This window comes from Uranotaenia lowii, chromosome 3 (assembly GCF_029784155.1).
Source record: "Uranotaenia lowii strain MFRU-FL chromosome 3, ASM2978415v1, whole genome shotgun sequence".
NCBI lineage: Eukaryota > Metazoa > Arthropoda > Insecta > Diptera > Culicidae > Uranotaenia > Uranotaenia lowii.
In genome coordinates, this window is record NC_073693.1 from 285,930,906 (window position 1) to 285,953,882 (window position 22,977).

The following is a 22,977-nucleotide window of genomic DNA, read 5'->3' on the forward strand; positions in this document are numbered from 1 at the left end:
ATCAGAAGCTTCATCGACCAACTACGTCACCGTCAGATTGTCTTGTACTACAAAATGTAACGAAATGCTGTTACCAGATTGGACATTGGACATTGAGTGAATGTGCTGTTTTCAATAATATTTTAATCCACTGAAAAGCCGAAACGTCCTGAATCAAACGACAAAACAGGAAACAAATATTGAACAATTTTCTTTAAATTTGGCACAGCAAGATGATTCAGTGTAAAATTGATTTTTTAACAGTTTTCTAACGGAGGAGCACAAATACCGAAAAAAAGCGAATATGTCAAACAATTGACATAAGGTACCTTATGATAAATCAATCAGATCAATACAATTTATAGTAGAACGAAGTCTACTACTACGAAGTCAGCTAGTTTATCGATTTTTCGATCCTAAATTCACAGATACTGTTGATTATTCGTTCAGATGATCGATAGAAAATTTATTCACCAACAATATGCAAAACAGATATTTCAAATTGATGTTTTTCAGTCAGAGATTTTTTGGATCTAAGTACAAGTAGTCTTTATCCTAAATTTCATATTTGGAGCAAAACTCAAAAACTGATCTACTGAATTTTTTTAGAATTTCATTTCCGGATTCGAACCTTGATTCGTAAGCTAGTACTACATAAGCCTTAAGTATTCAACAGCTGATATCTGCAAGGTATTATGGCCGCTTTTAAACTTTAAAAAAACTGTAGATATTTATTATATGGTTCTTTCGGTTCGATATCGAGCAATAGAATTTATTGATATAGCATCTCATTATGATCGTGGTATAAATTTTGAAAATATTCGGACAGTTACTAGCTAACGTCAACTTTCAGTTCTAAACATGCAAAATTACTTTCGTCTATGGACTCGGTTGTTTCATATGAAGTTGATGTGTTTTAACGTTTTTTATTGAATTGAAATTTATTTATTTTAATAGGTGCAAACAAGATACTATAACTAGAAGAGGCACTTGGTTATATTTGTTCTCTTCCATCAAAACTACTGTAGTGTAGTGTAGAACTACCTTCATGCAAGTCAAAAAAATATTTAAAAAAAAATTAAACAAAGTCAAAACTTGATTAACAAACAGCTAATATCAAAGCTTCTAAATTTACCATCCAAATTCTGTTTTCCCATGATAATCACATAATTGTTCAACAAAACGCAACCAAACTGCATCAACTAAAAGGGAAAACATTCCTGCAACTGATGAATATCACCACATTTGAACCCGGAAATCAGTCAACCATGTAACGAAAAGCCCAAACGTAACCTCAAAAAAAAAACACTAGAAAGAAACCGGCATACTTTATTTCAAGACTACTAGCCAAGACTAGAACAGCCCGGGAAGGGCGGAATGAGTTATGAATGTATTTAACCTAGTTTTAACGCCTTCCGTGAGACAGTTGCGTTTTTCGAGTCCCCTCCCTACCTTCTCGAGTCATCGAGGAAATAGTTGTACAATAAAAAAAACAAACCTAAATGCGGGAAGACACCTCTATCCCGTCCAAATTGGAGGCACGCGGAAGAATCACCTGGCGGCTGTTTGATGGCGTGCTCGCTCGTGCTCCCACTCTGATGGACGAACACCCACATTTCATCGATGGAATTTCCTAGTCATATATCTATACAACAGAGAGAGACCCATTTTTATTTCTTCTTCTTCGAGGTGTTCATTTTGTTTTCACACCATTACGGCGGTTGATTTGTGTGGTTTTTAACTGACCATCAACCTTAGGCGGCAGTTTTAAGGAGGTGAGAAAAGCACACTTCGTCACCCTGGTTTGTTGTGTCGTAGGCTTCTAACCGACTTCGGTTTGGTTTGGATTTAGTTGGGCTATTAGTTTTACGAGCCCTCTGTTAGAGGAAGTTATTTTGTGGCTGAGTCGTCCCCCGAGTCTTCATTCGATCGACATCGTCATCCATCATAATCGTTTATCTCTTTCGTTTATGGGCTCGAATTGATTAGTGAGAATGAGATTGAATATTTATGAGCAAAAAAATGGCGATTTTATCTTCGGTGTTCATCAGCACGTGACATCAAAACTGTGTAGAGTTTAATCAAAATGTATCAAAGTTATGAGCATACTTATCCTGAAGTACTTGAGTATTACGACCAGAAATCAACACTATTTCAAGAATATTGAAAAACCTTTTATAAAACAGAAATTTAGCCAGGCGTATGTTTGAACAAATACCCTAATGCATGTTCAATATCTTCAAAATTATTGTTTTGGTACCATATAGTAATGAAGACATAAAACATCAATAACAGTTATTATTTTTTTTTAAACCAAACTGCTTTTATACGTGTTCTTTCAGAAGCATTTTTAATCGAAAGATGAACAAAAATGTTACATACATTTAGGGGCAAAAATTATAAACATGGCCTAAAATACTTTAGCTACCAACAAGCATAAAATGAAATTTTATCTTCATACAATACCCTAGCTCCTCCCAATAATTCCATTTTTTCACAATTTATCATTTGATAAGGGTTTCATCCATTTGTCCTAGACAGGCTTTCTCTTGTGGAAAATGCCCCTATTTTATAATTATCAGAAATTTATCCCATAATTACCGTCAACTGGGGCAACATGCAACAATTTTCAACTTCAATGGCTTCTAAAATCTTAATGCTCACAGATAATCATACCTCTTGTACATCAAAAGTTTTAAGGTAGATGGGTCACCAAACTGACGTTGTCAGAAAAATTATTGGTTTCACCAGTTATTTTTAAATTTACAAAAACATGCGATTTTCACCCTACTAAGAAAAAGGGGTAAGTCGCAACAAACTCTGTAATTTATGAAAAATCAAATGAAAACCATTGAAAATTCATAGTTTTTGATACATTTGTGATGTCATAACGCATAAAGCACCAATTGCAGTAAATTTTGGTTTTGTTCGAATTAAATTTTTAATTTTTTCAGACAAAAATGTTTTTAAGAAAAAAGTGTTAATCTTCTGCATACATTTAGGGGTAAAAATACTACAAAATATTCTATTAGCTCAAATCATGAAAATAAATCTTAGGATGGATGAAATTTTAATGTTAACTAACGCATAATGTAAAACAACCATATCCAAGCATATGGAAACGCGCTTTATGAGATTTAGTTCCGATTTGCATTTTGTTGCATTTTACCCCAGACGGGTAACTGAATTATAAAAATATTTATTTAAAAAAATTGAGTGATTGTTCGAAAAATATTTCCACATGATCAATATTGGTATAGGATAAGGAAACCAGTATAAAGTTTGTAAGTTATATCATCAAGCCAATCCGTCATACTGGGTAAAGTTTTTTACGGCATCGAAAAATGTTAAAAATTGTACATTCATTGTTCGATTTTTCAAATTTTATATGAAAATCGAAAACTTAAAAAAAACTATCTTGAGATTCAAGAAACTATGTCATCATCATTTTGTAATCATTAAAAGATAACTTTATCTCATTACATTAAATTAAAAATTGAATCTGTGTGGTGTTATATAAATGTTGCATCCAACCCCACTGTTGCATGATGCCCCGTTTGACGGTACTATATAAACAAAATCTAAATTATGCAAACATAAAACAACATAGAGAGGGGGGCTAAAATTACCATCACTTTAATCATACCAAGTACTACAAATCTGGAGAATATAGGTACTAGAAAATCGGAATTAAAAAGGGCCTCCTTGAAGTTATAATATTATTTCGAGATATTATCTCGAATAGTGACACTCGAATGTAAGCTGAGGGCCCCCAGGAGTGAGTATTGCAGAGTTTTTCCCGCATTTATGAAGGCTGAGCAAATTAAGACCATTTTTCCAGAACTTAAAAAAAATATAAAATCTAAGCATATGTTTAAAAATTAAAAAAAAAATCTAGAAAATTCTAGGCAGAATTCAGTGATAATTGGACAACATCAAGAATGAAATAAGGAATAATACCTACAACAAATTTGATTATTTTTTTCGAAATACGTCAGCAACTTTAAAATCGTTTTCCAAACTTCCAGATAAAAACCAAATAAAATTAAGCTTGCAAAAAAAAACATTAGCCCAACATGAGTTTTCAGTTTTTCCTGTATATAAATCCAGGAAAATAAAAATATTTTTACAATATTATGGCCATCAGCCAGACCGTAATTTGCTTTACTTGTTTACTCATACATAATCTGGAAAATCTTGAATGTCTACCCACAATAAATAATACATCACGTTCTCTTAGGTAAATGAGTGAAAGAAAAATATATTTTAAGGAGTTCCCAGCGAATAAAGCATTATGTTTCGATTATGAAATATTTTCTCAACAGTAAAAAAAGTTAAGGCTTTTAAGGCGACTGGAACTAATTTTAATTTAGCTTAGTCGAGATTTAAACAAATTACAGTTCCTTAGTAACAGTCGGAACAGTCGGAAATGATGTGTAAATTAAGAAACAAATTAAAATAAAACACGACTTTTCAGTTTTTGCATACATTAATTGTTGCAAATTTGTTACTTTATGAAACGACCGTTACCGTTTTAGTTCATGTTCACCTAAATGGATTTAAAAACTTTACAAAAAAATATTCCTGTTATCCGCAAATATCAGGACAAATGCCGGGGGTAAATGAAATTAAAAAAATATATGTCATTGCGTCGTTTGAAACGAAATGTAAACAAAAAGTTTAATTTCGAAAAAATACAAAAACTGTCATAAACTAGTCGCAACTTTTTTACATTTAGAATATTTGTAGTCTGGTCAACGTATTCTATACGACAAATATAATTTTTAAATAGTTTCGATAACTTTTTCAGTGGGTTTCTGTAAATTCTTAAGATGTTTCATACGACGCGAGATATAAAGAACTTGGGGGAAAGAAACTTTAGTAGCTTAAATTGGCCCAATCAGCCAAATGAAGATTGAAAACTGAGATACTATATTGAATTTTCATTCCCATTCCTGAAACTGTTCGAACTGAAGTTTTCTACTATTGATTTTGATGTGCCTTTATTTTAAAATTTTCCTCATTGAAGTAAATATCCTGAACTCCGCAAATAATTTTCCAATTGATAATTCTCAATTTTTTTATAATTCAAATTGAGATTCAATTAACTAAAATTTTCAAGTCTTTGTTGTTTTTTAAAGTTTCATGGTTTTCTAAATTTTGGGAACTCGAGATCTTTGAAAAAACATAAAACTTCTAAACTCATATGATTGTTTTTAATGATAACTGATTATGTGTTTTGAACTTCTAATCTACATTCTAATTTTATGTTTGAAAATTTATTTTTTGTCACATTTAGAAAAAACTATATAACATTTTTTTCTGGATTCAATATTTTATGTAAAATTTAAAAGCAGAACCACATTTTTAAAATTTCAACACATTACATAAAAACGTTTATTTGTGTTTATTTTATATTCATTGAAATTGAAAATTGAAATAAAATTTATATTTTGAATTAAAAAATACTGTTTTCCTTTTTGGCAGTGATCGTAACTTTGTTTCTCAAGTTTGTATACGAATTGCATTTATTGTTTGTTTTTTAAATATTGATTTGAAGACATTATTTTAATTTGAGACACTGAATTGTAGTTCGGAAAAAATCTGATTTCAGGGTACAAATAATAATCTAGAACTCTTGTTCATATCCGTATCTTCATAGAATTTGAATTTACTTCCTTTGATTTTTTAAAGTTTTGGATTCTAAGTCTAAAATCTTAATGTTCCCAATTGTTCTGAGGGAAATATTTATCCTGCATTCGATGAAGCACAAACCAAGCTATCAAAGAGTAAATTAAAAATAATATAATATCTTTCATCAATTTTTTCTTAACTCGAAAACTCTAGTTGCTAATAAATTTATTAAAAAAAATTAAGAATCAAATTTTGAAATTATTAGCTCTTATAAGAGTTTCCATTTTCGATTAGATGGCATATTAAAAAACCCGATTTAATACACTTAACAGTGGATTTGAGCCTTTCTTTCAGATTCAAAACATATTTGTTTTGCGTGTTTTAATCCATAACGGTAGAATGTTTACAAAAATCACTTTTATAAATGATTTTCGTTAAATGAAGCTCTCAAACGGAATAAACTATAGGGGATGAAAAAAAAACTATAGGAGATAAAATTTGTCAAAAATGTCAAATTTGCCAATTTTGTCGATTTAATCAATATTGACAATTTTATGGATTTTGCTAGTTTTGATAATTTTGTCGATTTTGTCGATTTTATTAGTTTTGTAATTTTTGTTTATTTGATTCAGTTTTGTCAATTTGTTTAATCTTGTCAATTTTGTCAATTCTGTAAATTTTGTCAAATTTGTCAATTTGATAAATTTTGTCATTTTTGTCAATTATAAGAATTTTGTAAAATTTGTCAATTTGGTCTATTTTGTCAATCTTGTCAATTTTGTCAATTTTGTCAGTTTTGTCAATTTGGTCAAATTTTTCAATTTCGTCGATTCAATCAAAATTGTGATTTTGCGATTTCTGTAAATTTTGACTATTTTGTCGATTTAATCAATTTTGTCATTTTTGTCAATTTTAACAATTTCTTCAAATTTGTTCAGATTTGTCAATTTTGTCAATCTTGTCAATGTTTACAATTTTCTAAATTTTGTCAATTTGGTCAATTTTGTCAACCTTCTCAATTGTGACAAACTTGTCAATTTTGTCAATATTGGCAATTTTGTCAATCATGTCAATTTTGTCAATTCTGTCAGTTTTGTAAATTTTGTCAATTGTGTCAATATTGTCGATTTTGTCGAAATAGTCAATCTTGTCAATTTTGTCAGTCTTGTCAATCTTGTTAGTTTTGCCTATTTTGTGAATTTTGTCAATCTTGTCAATTTTGGCAATTTGGTCATTTTGTCAGTTTTGTCAATTTGGTGAATTTTGTCAGTTTTGCCAATTTGGTCAATTTTGTAAGTCTTGTCTTTTTTGTCAAATTGGTGAATGTTGTCAGTTTTCACATATTGGTCAATTTTGTCAATTTTGTTAATTTTATCACTTTTTTCAATCTTGTCAATTTTGTAAGTTTGTCAATTAAGTCAATCTTGTGAATGTTGTCAATTTTGTCAATTGTGTCAATATTGTCGATTTTGTCGAAATTGTCGATATTGTCAATTTTGTCAATTTTGTCAGATTTGTCAATTTGGTGAAGTTTGTCAGTTTTGTCAATTTGGGCAATTTTGTCATTTTTTCGGTTTTGTCAATTTTGTTAATCTTGTCAATTTTGTCAATCTCATCAATTTTGTCAACGTTTTCAGTTTTGGCGATTTTGTCAATCTTGTCAATTTTGTCAGTTTTGTTAATTTTGTCAATTTAGTTAAATTTGTTTTTGGCCAGCCTGGCCAAAATGGTTAATGCGTATTTATGTGCCTTTTCCAAAAAAAAATCCGAAATGCTTCAAACACTACTATGGAGGACTTGGTGGCGCCACTGTTTGGATTGACTCCCAAGCCGTTTTCGTCAGACACCAACCCCAACAACAAAACGCAACAATTGCACAGGTTTTTCTATGCGAACGAAAAGCTTTCATTGCGCAACGTTAGATCTGAAGAGAAAAGGGAACGAAAAGGGAATTTGCCCGAGAGCTTAAAGCTCGAGAGGATTGAGAAGCATTTGTCTAATTAGATTTGCTTCCACGGGCGAAATTCTCTCCTGTCGTTCGTGCCTAGGAAGAAGCTTCCTGAGCACGAACGGCACGTGAGAAGATGAGAGGATGTGCATACATCGTCCGCGTACCCGTGTTGTTTTCCCCTTCTCAGAGCAATCTGTTTCTGAATATAATGTTGGCCGAAGTTACTATCGCTTTCGTACCATGCAGTGTGGGCATGACTTACTCATCAACGACTTCATTATTTTCGGGGTCGTACCCCTTGGTGAAAACCATTTTTATGTTAAATAATTCGGAGCTTCGGTTCCGAAATATTTTGAAATGGTTCGGTTTCAATCTGAACCATTAAAATGAAAACAATACAACGATTGGCAGGGAAAATTTGATCTGTCGTCTTCCTCCCACAAGATTTCTGTCACGATGACATCAAACCTGAGTGGGAGTGAAGCTTACCTGTTCTCCCTTCCACACATCGACAGGACCATAGTTTTAGCTAGCAAGCGCGTATCTATGACGTCACGTATAATTTGACGTCATATATACGATAATCTTGATTTTAGTGATTGCTGGTTTTGGCTAGCAAGGCCAATTGACACGTTTTTTTGGATGATAATTACTATGAAAATTTAATTTTCAAACTATTTTGTTATTTTTTCTTTCTTTTATAGACCGAAGAAGAAAAAAAACAAATTTTTTAAGATAAAAATCATTTTTATTGTACTGCCCAGTTTCGCAAAAACATGCAAAAAAGTTTACAAAAAATCACACCAATACACACAAATACACAGACATCGTCTGAACTCGACGAGCTGATTCGATAGGTACCTATAAAGGTATATCTAAGACCCATAATTAATGATCTCCAAAATCGACCGATAACTATACCTTTCTGAAAGAAAGGCAAAAAGGTTCCCAACCATGTGTTTCAAATAATTCAACATTTGCTCTGGGTAACTTATGAAGTGAAAACAGCGAAAAATAAGTAGCAATGATTCTAACATAGAGTCCAATGATCGGTAAAACATATTTTCAAATTTGTATATATGATCATTTTTGAAATTTTTAGTTTAGTAAATGGAATGTCGGCCTGGTCTACATGCATAGGTATACCGATCATTAAAAAAAAACATACCGATCAAAATCAATTAAGAACATGAATATAAAATTAAAGATTACAATATAAAATATGATTCTAACATAGTGTCCAATGACCGAACACCGAATTATGAATCTCAATATTCAACATGAATCCGCATCTCCGTTTTGAACTCGATCTGTATTTTAAATTCAAATTCGAACTAAGTCTGAACACTTAAACTAATGTTGAGTTTACACTCTGAATCTGAATCTCAATTCTGAATCTGAAATCTAATCCTGAATCTGAGTCAGTTTTTTTTTCAATTCGATTAATGAATCTGAATTTATCAATTATCAGATATCAATTTGAATTTGAATTTTGAGTTAAAAACTTTGAACCTGACCCATATTTCGAGTTCAATTTACGATTCTGAATCTGGTTTCTAAATCTAATTTGAAATTGCATTTGCATTTGAATTCGACATCAGAATTTGGAATGAAACTGTTGGATCGAAACTTCCAATAAGAGCTCCGAGTCCGAATGTACACTCTGAACCTGAATCTCTTTTTTGAATCCGATTTTTGAATCTGAATTTGGAATTTCAATTTGAAAATGAATTCGGAGTTCAAATTTTGAACATGAATTTTTAATCTGAATCTAAATATGACTTCTTAATGTAATTTGAACTTGAATTAAAATGAAAATTTTTAATCGAAATTTTCAATATGAGTTCTTAGCCAAATCTGCGCCCAGAGCCTTATTTGTATTCTTATTCCGATTTTTGAATTTGAAGAATTGAGGTACATGACCATTCCTTCGGTCATGTACCTAATGTTCTACCTATTAGAAATACTAGAACATTAGGTAAAAATATCACCTAATGTTCTAGTATTTCTCACACAGATCATAAACCTGGAACTTAAATCTACACTTGCAGATAATCGTAAACAAAAATTCACATCAGTTTTATTTTCTCCACATCGATAAGCATTTTGTTGCATTATTTTTGAATAAAATATTTTTAATAAATTTTTGGGTTTCTGCATTAGAATTTTAAAAGAACATAAAATCGTAAAAGGAAACATTTTTAGTTGAACAAACTGAACCAATTTAAAGTCACACAACAATAGTCATCACAACTGTAATTTAAATAATTATATTCAAGTGTTATATACACAATTTGTGGTTTCTTACAAATATTGTATTTATAATATATAATCATGCTTTAAATTTTTGTATCACAACATTTAAATATTCATCCTTAGATATTTTTAACACTGTCCGATGAGTTTTAATCGTACACACCACGACGGATTTGGATGTTGCTGTGTTCCGGAGTTGTCTAGTATCGGCAAGTTTTCCAGTTCTTGCAAATGCCTCGAAACTACCTTCAACCGGCGTCGGAAATTCTCCACACATATCGCGGAAACACCTCCAACCAGCGCCATCTGGGTGATATACAACAAATCGGTTTCCTTTCTAGGGAGAAACAGCTTGTCATCCTGTAATCCTACAGATTTCAAACAACGTCCGGAACAGGTCGAAGTTGCTAGTTGTTGGATAGACAAAATAAATTAACAATATTAAAGCATGTTATTTTTAACAGTTGTTGAAAATAACTTACCTGATTTTTGATAACTGCAAGCAGTAAGTAGGAGCGGCGCATTCTCACTAAACATATTTGCGGGTTTATGTGCACACAAAAGAATAAAAAGCGAAATCGAATGGAGCGCGAGCAGAAAGAACCAGCTAATTCCATCGTTTGTAGCAAATTTTTCAAGTTTCTTATTCTTCCTTCCCTTTTTGCTGTTTCGGCACTTTGACAGCTTTTGGCAGTGATGCCAAGCCATCATATGTGCCACTTTTTGGTTTTATGGCAAATATGATTATAATCAAGGTGTGTATATATTCAGTGTATCAAAAGACCTTGATTATAATATAATTTGAATATACATATTATGAAAAAAGTGAAAATCGTATTTTTTTTTCTTGATTTATACATTACCTTCAACAGTATGAAATGGTTTTCAAGTTAAGGTTTCAGGTTTTGAAATATGTCTACGCCCCCGATCTTGTATCCTTTATAGAATTAGGTATGGTGTGAATTTAAAATTGCTATGCAGAATTTATGAAATCACATTTTAATTATTCTGAATAGAAATTGTGAATTTAGAATCTTCATCAAAATTTGAATTCTGAGTTTGCATTTTGAATCTTTATTCTGAATCTGAGTACGAATCAGAATATCACTGAAAATAATTCAAAATCTGTCTTATCACCAATAAAATCTAGATTTTAGATCTGAAAAAATATGATGAATTTAAAAAAAAAATTACGTGAAATGATATTTCGAATACGAAATCTTTCTATGATATGGGACAATAATATCTATAAATGTTTTCTTAACTCATTGCGGACAAATACAAGAATTCTCGTTTTTCGTTCGTTTGTCAACATTTTTGACCTTATTATATTTTTTCATGAGAACTACCATCATGATTGCAGTATTTCCAAAAAATCATTCAAAAGCAACAATATTAAATTATTAATTAAGTAACCATATAAAATGGTTAACGAAAATGAGCGTGTGAAGAAATTGATATGGTGTGCTTCGTTCTCCCACACGCGCCCCTTCGTCGTTTTGTCCTTCACAGAGCAACCTGAATAGAGTCTCGAAGTAACAATCACTTCCGTACCATGCAGTGTGGGCACGACGTACTCATCAACGACTTCATTAATTTCGGGGTCGTACCCCTTGGTGAAAACCATTTTTATGTTTAATATTTCGGAGCTTCGGTTCCGAAATTTTTGGGTTGGTTCGGTTTCAAACTGAACCATTAAAATTAAAAAATTTAATATTGGTCGGGAAAATTTGAACTGTCGTCTTCTTCCCACACGGTTTCTGTCACGATGACATCTAACCTGAGTGGGAGTGAAGCCGGTCTGTTCTCCCTTCCACACATCGACAGATCCATACTTTAAGATAGCATGCGCGTATCTATGACGTCACGTATAATTTGACGTCATAGACACGATAATCTTGATTTTAGTGATTGCTGGTTGTGGCTAGCAAGCCAAATAACTATACCTTTCTGAAAGAAAGGCAATAGATACGTTTTTTGGAGTGATGATTTGATGATAATTACTATGAAAATTTATTTTTCAAACTATTTTGTTTTTTTTTCTTTCTTTTATAGGACGAAGAAGAAAAAAAATCAAATTTTTTAAGCTAAAAATCATTTTTATTGTACAGCCCAGTTTCGCAAAAACGTGCAAAAAAGTTTACAAAAAATCACACCAATACACACAAATACACAGACATCGTCTGAACTCGACGAGCTGATTCGATAGGTACCTATAAAGGTATATCTAAGACCCATAATTAATGATCTCCCAAATCGACCGATAACTATACCTTTCTGAAAGAAAGGCAAAAATGATTCGTAGACCGTAGAAATCACGCTTACAAAATCCCGTAAACCCACCGACACGAGGGAAAGTTTTAAAAATGACAAATGAGTTTTATTACAATATACTGAACAACTGAGATTTTTGAGGAACCAACTATGTTCTACGAAAATAATAATAAAGTTTACGAAAAAAACTAAAATTTTAATTTTGAGAATCGGTTCATTGGTAAACGAGATACAGCAATGCAAAGCCAAAATTGGGTGACTTTTTTGAAATAAGAAATTTTTCTACCAGAAGTTCCGGGATTGCGGCCAAAACTTCCTTTGGACCACCAAAAACTTATACATCCATGAATAGATTTATTCTTGACAATTCAAATATTATAAAATCAGCGCAATATTTGAAACCTATCACAAGTTATAGGCATTCTTAAAAGAGCTCTTTTTTGGCACTTTTTTCATCCGAAATCAGCTACTGGTGATCTCTTAAAATATTTCGAATTATTTTTTCGATATTGAGAAACTAGAATAAATTATCTATACAATGAATTAAAATTCATCGAAATCGGTCAATTTTTTGGGAACTTACGTAAACTCTCGAGTCATATAGACCCGAACAGCCTAATTGCGGATTATTTTTAGGAACAGGTTGCCTGGTACTATAGATTGTGTCTTTCGTGATTCCCCAGGAAGATTTTTAAAATCTAATTTTTGCGATTTTCCTCAAAGAGTTATAATGATTTGAATGTGCGCTTCGGATCATATTGACCCGAACGACTATGGAAACCAGGTCCACGAACCTTTTGAATATAGTATTTATGTTCGTCTCTATAGCATTGAATAAAATTTACAGAGTATTTATACAACTCTTTATTAGTCATAAGAAAACCTTACAGATAAGAAATATGTATTTTAAGTTATGAATGTGTATAAAAACACCAAAATAAAGCTGGCCCAAGATACCCCACATTATGTGGCCCATGCCTACTAACTATGTTTTTTAGGTTAGTAGCGTTTGAGTGATTTTTTTCATATTTCATGAAAAAATCCTTTTCATGTGAAAGAGCAAGACAAAACTAAGTTCATAAGCATAGAAGCATATTTTTTTATAAATTTTAGGTTTCCCATCGATGCAATTTGTAGTTGTTTTTTTGATTATGAAAGCAAGTTTATTTTAGCAAGCTAAATAAAAAAAATAAAATGCTCAAAAATGCTAAAACTCTTACGCTGAACAACGACGATGACAGTTGGATTCAGATTTTTATTTCAACACCCATCCGTGATAATCAAAGTGGCCCACGTATTCCCATGGCCCATGTAACCCGACTCTCCTTTACTCATTGGCTTTGCAAAAAAGCTTTTTGCTATTTTCCATCGCCATTTTACGATTAACCAGCTTTTTAATGTGCAGTCAGAGACGCTAAAATCATAAAATATATTTTGAATAACATTTATACAACATCGAATATCTTTTCGAGGGCACAATTTAGGTTTACGGTTTGTTCGTGTTTGTTTAAAATGTACTGAACAAACCTAGAAATTTCTATCCTCCTTGGTGAACAGAACATCGAACTCAGGACCTGCTGATCTGAGAACAAATAAAGAAATTTTTAAAGAGATTAATGGAGATGAATCTGACGATTCTGACGATCTCCTAGAATATTTTTTCTATTTGTTATTTAGTTACCGTTGTTGAATTTTTAATCTAAAATAATAAGAAAACTTTGATTTATCAAAAGACGGATAAGAGCAAACAAAAAATTCATTTGTAAGAAATTATTTTGTATTTCTTCTTGTTATACTTTGTACTAGATTGTACCAGGTAACCGTTAACATGAATTTTCATCAATTTCATTTAGTGGCTGGTAATAGCGAACTCGTGACACTAATTTTCGTCACCTACAAGTCAATCCCTTTCACTTGGCTGGTTGCAAGTTGAAATCGAAGTAAAACTAATTTCTACCGGTACTAACACTAGTGGCTTGTACTAGCAAACTCGCGACACTAATTTTCATCACCTACAAGTCAAACCTTTCCACTTGACTGGTTGTAAGTTGAAATCGGAGCTAAAATAATTTCTATCAGTACTTTCACTAGTAACTTGTACTAGTGAACTCGCGACACCAATTTTCGTCACCTTCAAGTCAAACCCTTTCACTTGGCTGTAGAGTGTCCGTCCCGGGATTTTCCGGTCGGGGATTCCCGGGAATTTTAAAAATTCGAGAATTCTCGATTCCCGGGAATCATAGTTTCATTCCCGGGAATTCCCGACATGTAAGAAATTATTTCTCTGGAAAAGCCTGTTAGCCGTTTAGCAGGCGTTTTCTGCTTATTGTCGTAGACGTCATTTTGGTCATGAATGTCGTAGAAAAAGCCACTCTCAAAAACTACATTCCGAAAGCGTAGAATACGACACTTATGTTGAGCATCTTTGTCATCTTTGTAAGTTGGATTGATTTTTTTTTTAAGTTTTTTTTAAATGAATGGAACATCTGATTTGAATTTTAAATGTGTGGTTAGGCCAAGTGGAGCGTGATCTGGCGAATATGGGATGTTCGAAAATTGGAGAACGGTTGCCATGGACCGAGTAAATTTTGGGGATTATGGTCGTCAAGTTATGTCGTGAAACGGAATACTATTAAAAAAAATAAAATAACGTGTGACTCTCAGAATATAATTCCATAAGCTGGTTCTGAAATCTGATCTTACAAAACATAGAAGCTTAGATGAGGATCTTCAAATTCAAGCTTTGAGATAAAATTGCTGCTGGGTACTTTTGAAATTAAAGTTTGATTTCATTCTGTAGAAAATGGCTTTTGTTAACTTAATGAAGGTATGCCAAGAGATTAAAATTCGTGTTGTTTATCCCAATTATATCTAGTTTTAAACTTGTGGCATCGTATTAGTTCAAAAAAATTGTATACCATTATTCGAATTCTTTGCTTCTCTCACGAAATATACTCTTATCATTATTCAATTAACTTCGAACCAGTTCCATCAAAACATTCCAACTCAATTTCCCATGCATTTTAATGGCACCAAATTCTGTGAATACCTCAAACTGCAAATCTTTCTGCCACCAAAATCGTGCATCGTCTCAGTTGATGAAGTCATTTCGAACCATCTATGTCTACCCCAGCATTCTGCTTGACTTCAAACGGATTACTCCAAAGATGGTCATTTCGTTTCGCACCAAACGTGTGGTTTGTAAACGATCCCATTTCAATCGAGTGGCGATCAGTTTGCTGACAAAATAAATTAAAGGAAAGCGAGAGCATTCCCAGTTCAATCAATCCAGCCAAGTTCAGCCCAGGTTTTGAAAGGGCTCCGAATAACTCCAGCTAAGGCGGAAACGAATCTGATGATTATATAAATGGATGTTTCCAGGGCTTGTTACAGAATTATACACGGCTAATGAATGCGTTTCGTTTGGTTTATTTTAATAGGGAAATAACTTATTTATGATGGAAAATGCTGGGATCGCCAATAGAATGCTTTAACAGTGAAGCCGGCATGCTCTCAAGCAAATCAAAACTAATTGGATTCAAAAGTTCATGAGGAACAATATTGACATAATATGATGGATTGACGTATGGATTAATTGGCCAAAAAACACGTACTTATTCCAGAACAGTTGTTTTTTTTACAAAATTTGGATATGTGATTCAATTCACACTATTTCTAGAGACACTTCAATCTGTAGTCTACCAATATGAAATTATTAATCTGAATTTTGAATTTGCCAGCAAATTTAAATAATTTTTTTAGAGATTTAAGAAGGGCCATAATTTGAACTTTTCCACTGCTCTTCGGCAGTTTAATTAAGCACTAGCAAAATAATGAAAGAGCATCGGCCACAAGCTAACATTGATAACATTAGGTTCGAAAACCCTGCACGCAATCGACAACTGTCGATTGTTATCACTAGTTTCGAATTACCTACCTGTTTCCAGAAGAAGAAGCCAACGCAGATGTTTGTCTCTCAACTCAACACTAAATACACTCTGCTGGCAAACATCCCACAAAGAAGAAGTGTGGCGGCAATATGATTGTGGAGCTGATTGCGTTGCGGTGCCAAGTGAAACTTTACATGCACTTAACTTGTATTTTGCTTTTTTTTTCGTTTCTTCTCTTATAATTTTCATTCTCCAAACTGCAATTCACCCATCTGTTGTAGCCCGCTAGGGAGTATCATTAGACTTTGTTTTAAGAAAATTGAACCAACATTAGGTACCATCTACTTACTTAGTTACTCGTTACTTGCAGTGGCAAGTTCAGATGAACGCCGCCAGGCACGCAGTGTCGTTGTTTATTTGTCCAAGATATTCACAAACTGATAACCCGCAGCGAGGGAGAGAGTTGTAGACAGCCGCCTTTCGATTATTTGTCTCGGCTCTTGTACTTGTTTTTTGTTGAAGCCTAGTCAAGTGCCTAGTAGGAACGGTTCCAGTTCAGGTTCAGATAATCGAAGCACTTGAACCTGCCCTGTACCTAATCGGAGCGGCTTGGAAAAAACAGGTGAAGAAATTTAACAAAACAAGAAGTTGGAATCGGCTTTAGGTGTTTTCTGAAGCTGCGTGGCTGGAGATTTCTTTTTTCAGAAAGTAAAAAAAAAATTTAATAAAGAATAATTTGATTCCTCTATATTCGTATTACAAAACTGCATAAATTCTAAGCACTATCTTGCGGCCATGACTTCATAATCTACCATAAAGATTGAGCAGAAAAGTATAAAACTACCTGAATCCAGCTTTAATTTGTCTCTTATGGAATAAATCCGAAAAAGAACAGAAGCTTCACATATCTATAATGTAAAAACATCTTCTCATTCAAGCAATCTTATCCGAAAAAGAAGAAATGATAAAATAAATAAAAGCTTCTATAAATACTATACTTTACTATACTATACTATACTATACTAGGGTAACGGACCTATTTTGGACCGCTTTGGGAAGTGGCTATGCTATTTTCAAAATTAATAAAGTACATGTTACATTTTTTTACTGCTTTATCCGTTCATTACGAGGATCAAGGCTTTTTCATTCGGAACATGTCGCCGTTTGTTGTAAAATAACAAGATTTAAGCCTAAAAACTCGTTTTTTCGATAATTACACTGGTCGGAATTTTGGACCACCAGGTTTCTATTTTGGACCACCCTTTAGACCCATTTTAGACCACCCCTAAACTAAATATGTTTTTTTTTTCAATTTTGCTAAATTTAGAACAGCGATCGATGCGCAATTATGCGAATAATCCAGGTCATCTTTTCTGCTGTTATTCTTGTAGTCAAGTTTGGTTTGTTCACGTTAATTCATTCCTGAACTAACTTTTTTCAACTTTCACCAGCCTCTATTTAGGCACATTTGTTTATAGAATATTTCTTACTACAACCTTTTTTTCTTAAACTTCTTATGCTTTAAAACATCGAAAACGAATTAGAGTAAAAACAGAAAAAACTCTTTTTGTTATATAGTGTGTGTCATATGTTTTGAAAATTCCGACAGCACGCTATCATCTCGACGAAATTTGTTCTGTAGAGCTAAATACTAGCCAGTAGGCTTATCTTTAGGATCGATTTTTGTAGCGCGATCTCCTTCAGGAAACCCAATGACAATTTAAGAAAATATGACATCATCAACTCCGTGACATCAATTGATGCATTTTGACTTCCAAAACCTTAGTGAATTTGGCTTGGCATCAGTTCTGTGGAATACATAGACTCGAAAAAGATAAAAATGTGCGAGAATTATTCGATCTTTTTAAGCATCTAAAAGCCAGTTTTTTTAGCTGAAAAATGCACAAAAGTTTTGTTTTATCATTGAAACAACTTTTGTTTTACGATAAAAATGATCGTCGAAGTAGATTTTTAAACACTTTTTCTTCTTCAAAAATTGCATAACCACAGAGGCTGAAAAATAAGATTCTTTGTACTCATTCGCTTTTAATTTTTGAACATTTTAACAATTGGTGTATGTCCACTTTTTTAATGTTTTTAAGCTTCTTTAAGCTGTAGCTTTTGACAACTGCTTATCAAACAGTTGCCATTAATGTGGATTGTTGGATTATCGTGGTTTAAAGCATAAAAAGTAAGTTTAAACAATGATTGGCTTGGTTTTATGCCGATTGAAGTGAACCCCGTCTAAAGGCGGGTTTGGGCTTTAGCGAGTTGATTGAATAAAATAATTCCAAAATTCCATTTTTTTTAATAATAATATTTCAAAGTGTTCAAAATTCTTTTCATATCGTCTTATAACGTCTTATTACGTTTATAAGCATTTAACAGCAAGTAAAATACCCAGGATATGTTGAGTGGTCCAAAATAAGTCCCTAAGGAATTAAGCAGGACCTATTTTCGACATGGGTCAAATTGCTATCAAAACATGATTTTTTGGTTATTCGAGCATGCAAAGTAGTTTTCAAGTGTTTTTTTCATAGCTGTGTACATTTTTGTAGCTGTTAAACTCATCACAGCTATACAGAAAACTTCATGAAAGTTGACTCCAATAATGGCACGTCCTCCTGAAATGGTCTTGATTCGGCCCAACTGTGAAAATTCAAAACTTTATTTTCAATTTCCTCTCCCTTACTTTCCTAATTGAATGGAATGTTAAATAAGATTAGAATCATAAGAAGTAGCTTTAACTATATGTGTTCAAAATTTTAATGATTAAAATGATTTATGAGGGAAATATTGGAAAAAAGCTAAAAGGTGGTCCAAAATAGGTACCCGGTCCAAAATAAGTCCGTTACCCTATACTATACTATACTATACTATACTATACTATACTATACTATACTATACTATACCAACGTATAGCTTCTAGCTTCAACTTTCATGGACACAATATGAATTTTTTTGTGCAATCCGTAGCTGATTTACACAGTCCTTTTTTCGAAGCATGTGTTTTCGGATTTTTTTTAACTTTGAATAACGGAAAACTGAAGAGTTGTAGGTGAATAATGCCTGAGAAACATAGAGTTTCATTACAAGGTTTCCAAAAATATCAATTCTGTAGAAATCGATTGAAAAACAAGAGAGGTAAAGCGGTTTTAAGCGAGGAGTGTCAAATTGATACTCTAGGTCTGATTAGGGAGCAATAAAGATTTCAAGAATTCATTGAGAGTCCCCGAAGTTTTTTTTTATGCAACCGAATAAAGTAACAAGTCGTCAAACTTCCAATTGTGACACTCTAGAGATTAGGGTTTATATACATATGTTTATTATTGGACTCTTAACTCTTAATACTTATGAATAAGCAAACCAAGTAGGACAAAAAAGCAAGTTTGCTGAAATCGAAAAAAAAAAATCAAAAATTTCACAGTACTTTTAATTAAATTCAATTTATTCAAAACAGTTTTAAATTTTCCAAGAATTTTTAAATGTGGTAATTAGATTTTAAATTACAATTTTGTAGATAATATCATTTTAATTCAAACGTTACAACTGAACAGGTTTGATATTATTATTTTGAGTCTTATGAAACTTCCTATCATCAAAGTCAAAAAAAATCTTGAATTGAAGTTCAAATTCCGTTTTATAGGTTTTTGAAAATTCCTATTCCTTTGGTAGGTGCAGGAGGATGTTTGTGATATATTGAAACTAAAAATTTCTTTGGAGTTGTAAGCCGACAGATATAACAGAATGCAAATATATCTTCTATAATCTCTCACACATATTTTTATAATTACCAATGAAAAAAGTCAATTACATTTCTTCTCTTAAACACTTTTGTGATTATAGGAGAGATAAGGGCATCACGAGCATTCGAGGCAAACTGGGCACTCCTCTATTCTAATGAAATACGAATTTTCTCCAAAAATTGTAACAAGAAACATTTTTGTAGTTTCTAAAGTATTAATTTTTCGGAAAAAAGAAATCATTTTATCACCTTTACAGAAATATATATATAAAAATACCAAATAGCTTCTCAACTGACGAGAATATTATAATTTTTGAGTACCGGGAAATAAGCTCTAATGATCGTTAAATCATCTGGTCATCTCATCATATGATCGTTAAGAATTATAATGTACGCACTGCAACATAATGAAAACATTGTTCCTCAATTTTCACCAGCATTAAATTTAAAATTCTCCATTAAAATCAATATTAAAAGGCGTTTTTACCTTAACCTTCGTGATTCTGGGCGAACAGAGCATTATTGATCGGGGCACGATGAGCTTTAGCTGCTGTAGAATCTAGCAGCGATTCAACTGAATGAAGTCAATTGAATTTAAGAGCTTGAATAGTTTACATCTGACGATTTAACCTATGTGTATGGTGTCACAGAGATATTCAGAAGACTTGAGTTCGATTCTGGTAGAGGAAATTTTTTTTCATTTACCATTTATGATCGATTATTACGATCTTTGCATTATACGGCTAGTGGTATCATCCGCCTTAAAAAGCATCAGAATCATAATGTATGAGTGTGTGTTAATTGTTTGTATTCTACAAACAGACATACATTATTTTTAATTGCTTTGCTTGATGGATCTACGAATCATCATTTAGTGCAAAATGCATCTATCACGAATGGAAAATGACAAAAAAATCGTCTCGACCAGGAATTGAACTCGAGTCCTCTGAATATCCCTCCACAAACAAATCAGACTGGAGCTCTATTCAGTTGGCTTCATCGAGTTGAATTCGCTGCTAGTTTCTTCTACAAAACGCTTCTTCTACAAAACGCAAACAAACGCTCATCGTGCCCCGATTAATGGTACTTGTACTGCCCCAGGGGGAATTTTCATTATGCCCCTACAATGTCAGATTTTTAGCTTTCAGCAAAAATTTTTGAAATGTATTTTTAAACGTTTTTATCTACTCATCTATCTACGAAATGTTGGAAGTCAGATTTAGCAAAACATATAATAACATATTGTTATTTTTTTTTAAACACATTGTTCTTGACAAAAAAACAATACTGTGAATACACGATTTTTTCACGCGCCGATTTTGTCTACCCACGATTTTGTCACCTTTTTTTACCCGATTTCATCACTATATTTGATTTAATGTAAAAATATTCAGATTCAAACCTTCATATTATGGGATGATTATTAATTGATACCGCGTCAATTTCCAACATTGTGATAACATCGATAGCGATAGTGAAGATGACTTATGAATGTCACAAATAAAAGATATCCGATTCCAGACACATGTTTTTATTCAAATTTCCACAATTAAAAAGTTCGTAAATACAATCAGAATAATAAATTTAACGAATTGATACAGCCAATCACTGATATGATCAATGAGTTTGTTTTTGGAACCTTGGAGCCAAAAAGTTACAAATGCGTAAAAGCTTGTTTCAAGAAAACATGCTTTTAAGTGTTGGTGTTGGTGTTATTACAATTTTCATATAGTTTTCGAAAATCTGGATTTTTCTTTCGAACGCAAAAGTATGCAAATATGTAAATTTCTAAAAGTTAAAAAAATAAACATGCAAAGTTTGAAAAATGAAAAACCGGTTGGCATAGTGAACTTAAAATCGACCATTTTTGCGCTTATACCCCGTTTACTCTGAGGACCTCAATTGAGCATTCTTCAAAGAAATTATATTTTAAGTCACTTTTTCTGTTATAAATGGATTTATAATTCGTTGTTGTCAGCCGAGAACGAACTTTTTTTTTCAGATTGTTGTATATTGCGCTAAAGAACCATGAACACGAAGAACATAAAACCACATAAAATTTTCACAAAAAATGAAGTTACTGAAAAAGAACTGGAGATTTGTCGATCTAATTAATCTCAATAATGCATGTAAGCACATATTTAGATAGGAACTGCGGTGAATCCGTGCAACCATGGTGGATAACCAGCATACATAGGTTCTACCCCCATCTAAAAGGTGTCCAGACACTAGGTTTACGAAGTTTTTGAGCTAAAACTATGGTTAGTGCAAGATAAACTAAGAGTAAACATTTATATCTAATTGTCTTGTGTGAGGAACAAAAAGGTATAACCATTTCATGTTGTTGCAAATTTGCAACAATTAATAAAAGGCCATTATATCAGACAAAAATTTAAAAAAAAATTCAAATTGTATTCAATTGTGTTAATTGCATTACTGAAAATGCGAAAATATTTTTTCCAGCCAATTTTTTTTTCCTCGGTGCGAATTGGACTAGGTCAAAATTCTGAAAAATAAGCCTATTTCAACGTTTCATATTTTTCAGATTGAAGTTGGTCTAGTTTGTACATATATACTCGGAAAGTCATTTTTTTCAATTGAATGGTATTTTGAAGTTAGAAATATGATTGCCATGAAGAAAAAAGTTGATTTTTTGAATTTCTGCATAATTTACAACAGCTTTAATTAATTGTTGCAAATTTGTTACTTTATGAAACGAAAGGTTAATTCTTCTTAACAAACCTGGTCGGAACAGTGCTTTTAGAAAGATAGATTTTCATGCTTAAAATAGTAACAAAATTTTCTGAGATTTCGATGAAAAGAGGTTAAACTCATCAATTATCAACGAATAGCACACAAAAAACACCCTACACTGTTTTAAATGTCGCAGTAATTTAGATTCAATACTATGATTCAAATATAGTGCTTTTAAAAATTACCCGATTTTGTCACATTCCCCAATTTGTCGTCAAAAATGCATCATGGGGTGACAAAATCGGGGATTCGCTGTAACATCAATAAATTTTAATTTTTTTTACGGTAGGGGAGAGGCGGGCTATATGCGCATATTAAGGAAAGCACTCATTTTCTCCCATATTCCAATAGATAGGAGTCTGAAAACTATATACACATGAGCGGACATCTGTTTTATATACGTTACAGCAATTTTTCTGTTCAAATCTCTTACAGTTTTTGTGAAAATAATTTTATAATAAAAAAAGGCAAAATAGCCGATTTCCGAAACTGGC

At 32.4% G+C, this 22,977-nt stretch overlaps 2 protein-coding genes across 2 annotated transcripts in view; one reads left to right on the forward strand and one right to left on the reverse strand.

Annotated features, from left to right (window-relative positions):
• Positions 1–22,977, forward strand: part of LOC129754729 (uncharacterized) — a 410,546-nt gene that overhangs the window by 179,838 nt on the left and 207,731 nt on the right. The window lies entirely within an intron of this gene.
• On the reverse strand, positions 9,867–10,458 carry LOC129754730 (uncharacterized). Its single transcript, XM_055750945.1, has 2 exons — positions 10,303–10,458; positions 9,867–10,227 (listed from the first exon to the last, which is right to left on the reverse strand). The coding sequence occupies exons 1-2, from the start codon at positions 10,355–10,357 to the stop codon at positions 9,950–9,952; spliced, it is 333 nt and encodes a 110-aa protein (XP_055606920.1). The 5' UTR covers positions 10,358–10,458; the 3' UTR covers positions 9,867–9,949.

Excerpts from the sequence above, each read along its gene's own strand:
- LOC129754730 (XM_055750945.1), bottom strand. The coding sequence starts at position 10,357 with ATGTTTAGTGAGAATGCGCCGCTCCTACTTACTGCTTGCAGTTATCAA. Across the intron at positions 10,228-10,302 it reads TTGCAGTTATCAAAAATCAG|CAACTTCGACCTGTTCCGGA; the intron begins GTAAGTTATTTT and ends TCCAACAACTAG.